This window comes from Sardina pilchardus, chromosome 10 (assembly GCF_963854185.1).
Source record: "Sardina pilchardus chromosome 10, fSarPil1.1, whole genome shotgun sequence".
NCBI classification, from domain to species: Eukaryota; Metazoa; Chordata; class Actinopteri; order Clupeiformes; family Clupeidae; genus Sardina; species Sardina pilchardus.
In genome coordinates, this window is record NC_085003.1 from 25,260,701 (window position 1) to 25,263,200 (window position 2,500).

The window sequence follows — 2,500 nt, forward strand, 5'->3', positions numbered from 1 at the left end:
CATTTTAAATAATTAAAGCAGTGAAGCTTTGAATCAATTTAGAAAATCCTTTTATTTAACATAATCGCAAAAGACAAACAAAACAACAAAAAGGGCAGTAAATAATGCACAATTCTAATATTTAGATAAATCCAAAGCCAGAAAACCTTATTAGTAGAAATTTCATGAGTGCTTTGTAAAAATGTGTCTTGAAGAAAAGGACATGGAGAGAGTGTGTGTTTGTATGTGTGTGTGTGTGTGTGTGTGTGTGTGTGTGTGTGTGTGTGTGTGTGTGTGTGTGTGTGTGTGTGTGTGTAACTCTTGGTTTGCCGCACCAGGCCACGGATCCTGCGTGTGAGGGCCTGGATGAAGGTGTATCGTGAACGCCCTTTGCTGTAGAGACCCTCCACTTCAAGGAGTTTCCTCTGCACAGGCTCACTGAAGCCGCTGGCCACATCACTTTGGAGCTGCTCCCAGACACACACGCACACACACACAGAGAGAGAGAGAGAGAGAGAGAGAGAGAGAGAGAGAGAGAGAGAGAGAGAGAGAGAGAGAGAGAGAGAGAGAGAGAGAGAGAGAGAGAGAGAGAGAGAGAGAGAGAGAGAGAGAGAGAGAGAGAGAGAGAGAGGGAACCGACTGAAATTAGCAATCACAGCATAACCTGCCTGTCTTGTAAGTGCATGCACATGCGGGCACACATGCAGCACATTCATACAAAAAATACAGAATGAAGAAAAATGACACAGAGAGGGTTATATTCTCAGAACTCACCTGTTCTAAATCCTGCTGACTAACTTGAGCCAGACCCAAACTACGGCCACCTGTGGCACCTTGAGACAGGGAGACAGGGAGAGAGAGGGAGAGAAAGAGAGAGAGAAAAAAAAGAGTGTGAGAGAGAGACAGACAGTGAGTGAGTGAGAGAGAGAGAGCGGTGTAACATGGAATATTTTCTCTCCTCCATTCTGAACATCATAATCAAAGAGTCTGAACTAGCGCTGGCCCTCACCTCTGTATCCTGGCAACAGGGAGTCTTTTGGGTCAGCTGGGGTGCAGTAGAGTAGGTAGTACTCCAGGTGGCGCCAGAGAACAAAGAGACACACTTCAATGATGTCTAGGAGAAGGAGCTGGTCAAGAAATGATAATAAAAACAGATCCAACACAAACACTACAACCTGTTTTTCCATGTCACTACAACTACATATCGATCAAGTTATACCCATCAATAAGCCAAGGTCATTAAGGTCATTTCAATAACTGACATTGGGCTGTAGGTGGACCTTCCAAAGCTATATCAAATGGATCAAAAACACTAGTCAGGAAACAAGGATTTCAAACATATAAGAATGTCTATCCCTTGCCCAAATACAGATTTCATTGATCCATGTCATGGGATGGCATGTAGACAGTGTAGTCTCACATCAACATTAGCCACGAACACAGCGGAAGCCAAATCCCCTATTTGGTGTACTGTAAACGGTGCTGTAAGTGCAAACAGTACAAACACCTTATTTGTTGTTACAGCACCTAGTAAATGGCTCATGACCACTGGTCTTATTTAAGGTCAGTGGCAGATTTTATTTTGGCCAATCATGTATTCAATATAAAAGAGCATAGCTTAGACGTTAGAGAAGACAATTTTTCGATTGGCTTTTTTTTTAATAAGGTTAGCTGTAACCCTGCCTCACTCAAATGTATCCCTTGGCCTGTGTAATGTGGTCCATTTCTAGTCAATGATGGGTTACAGGCTAGCCCCCCCCCCCCCCCAATCCCCATTCTGTAGTACACGGTAGTGTAAAATGTACAAAATATTCCATTTGCTGTAGCCTCGTAAATGTCCGACAGTTCTAATGTACAGATCCACTGTAAGTGTGATGCTGGGTCAGTGGCTTGTGTAATGTGGCCTGTCTCTGGACAGTAGTGTGGGCTAGAGGCTGTGGTAGGATACAGGAGCAGAGGGCCATGAGCTTGGCTCGGTTGTTGATGAACTGCACCAGTCTGCGCTTGGCCAGCTGAGTCCTCTGCACCGACGGCAGCTTCTCCACCACCCCCGCGCCCGTCACTATAGCCTGGCACAGCTGAGAGAGAGAGAGACACACACACACACGCACACGCACACGCACACGCACACGCACACACACACACGACAAAGAATATGCAAAAATTACATTAAGGCATACTAACAGCATAGCGGTGTGTGGGTGTGTCAGGTGTGTCAGGTGTGTCAGGTGTGTGTGTGTGTGTGTGTGTGTGTGTGTGTGTGTTCATACCTCCTTCAGCTCCTCCGGTGAGAGCTGCTCGAGGCCCTCCAGCTTGTTGAGACTCTGCCGATGGCTGTCATGGTAACGGAAGAAGTCCCCGGCGCTGGTCTTGAGCAGGTAGAGCACCAGCCCCAGACTGGGCACGCGCGCATACGGGGCAGAGGGCACCGCCAGATCTGCAGCCCACACAACAGCAATGGGTGTGTGAGACAGGGGACAGGGACGACAGGAGTGTGTGCGTGTGCGTGTCTTGCATAGGT

At 47.0% G+C, this 2,500-nt stretch overlaps 1 protein-coding gene across 1 annotated transcript in view; it reads right to left on the reverse strand.

Moving 5' to 3' along the window:
- nup205 (nucleoporin 205) overlaps positions 1-2,500 on the reverse strand; it is a 26,169-nt gene that overhangs the window by 2,564 nt on the left and 21,105 nt on the right. Inside the window, exons 38-42 of the mRNA XM_062546500.1 lie at positions 2,250-2,416; positions 1,928-2,057; positions 989-1,093; positions 754-812; positions 299-446 (exon numbers count right to left, since the gene is read on the reverse strand). Of these exons, the coding sequence (XP_062402484.1) occupies positions 299-446; positions 754-812; positions 989-1,093; positions 1,928-2,057; positions 2,250-2,416 (609 nt within the window). The remainder of the gene's footprint in view (positions 1-298; positions 447-753; positions 813-988; positions 1,094-1,927; positions 2,058-2,249; positions 2,417-2,500) is intronic.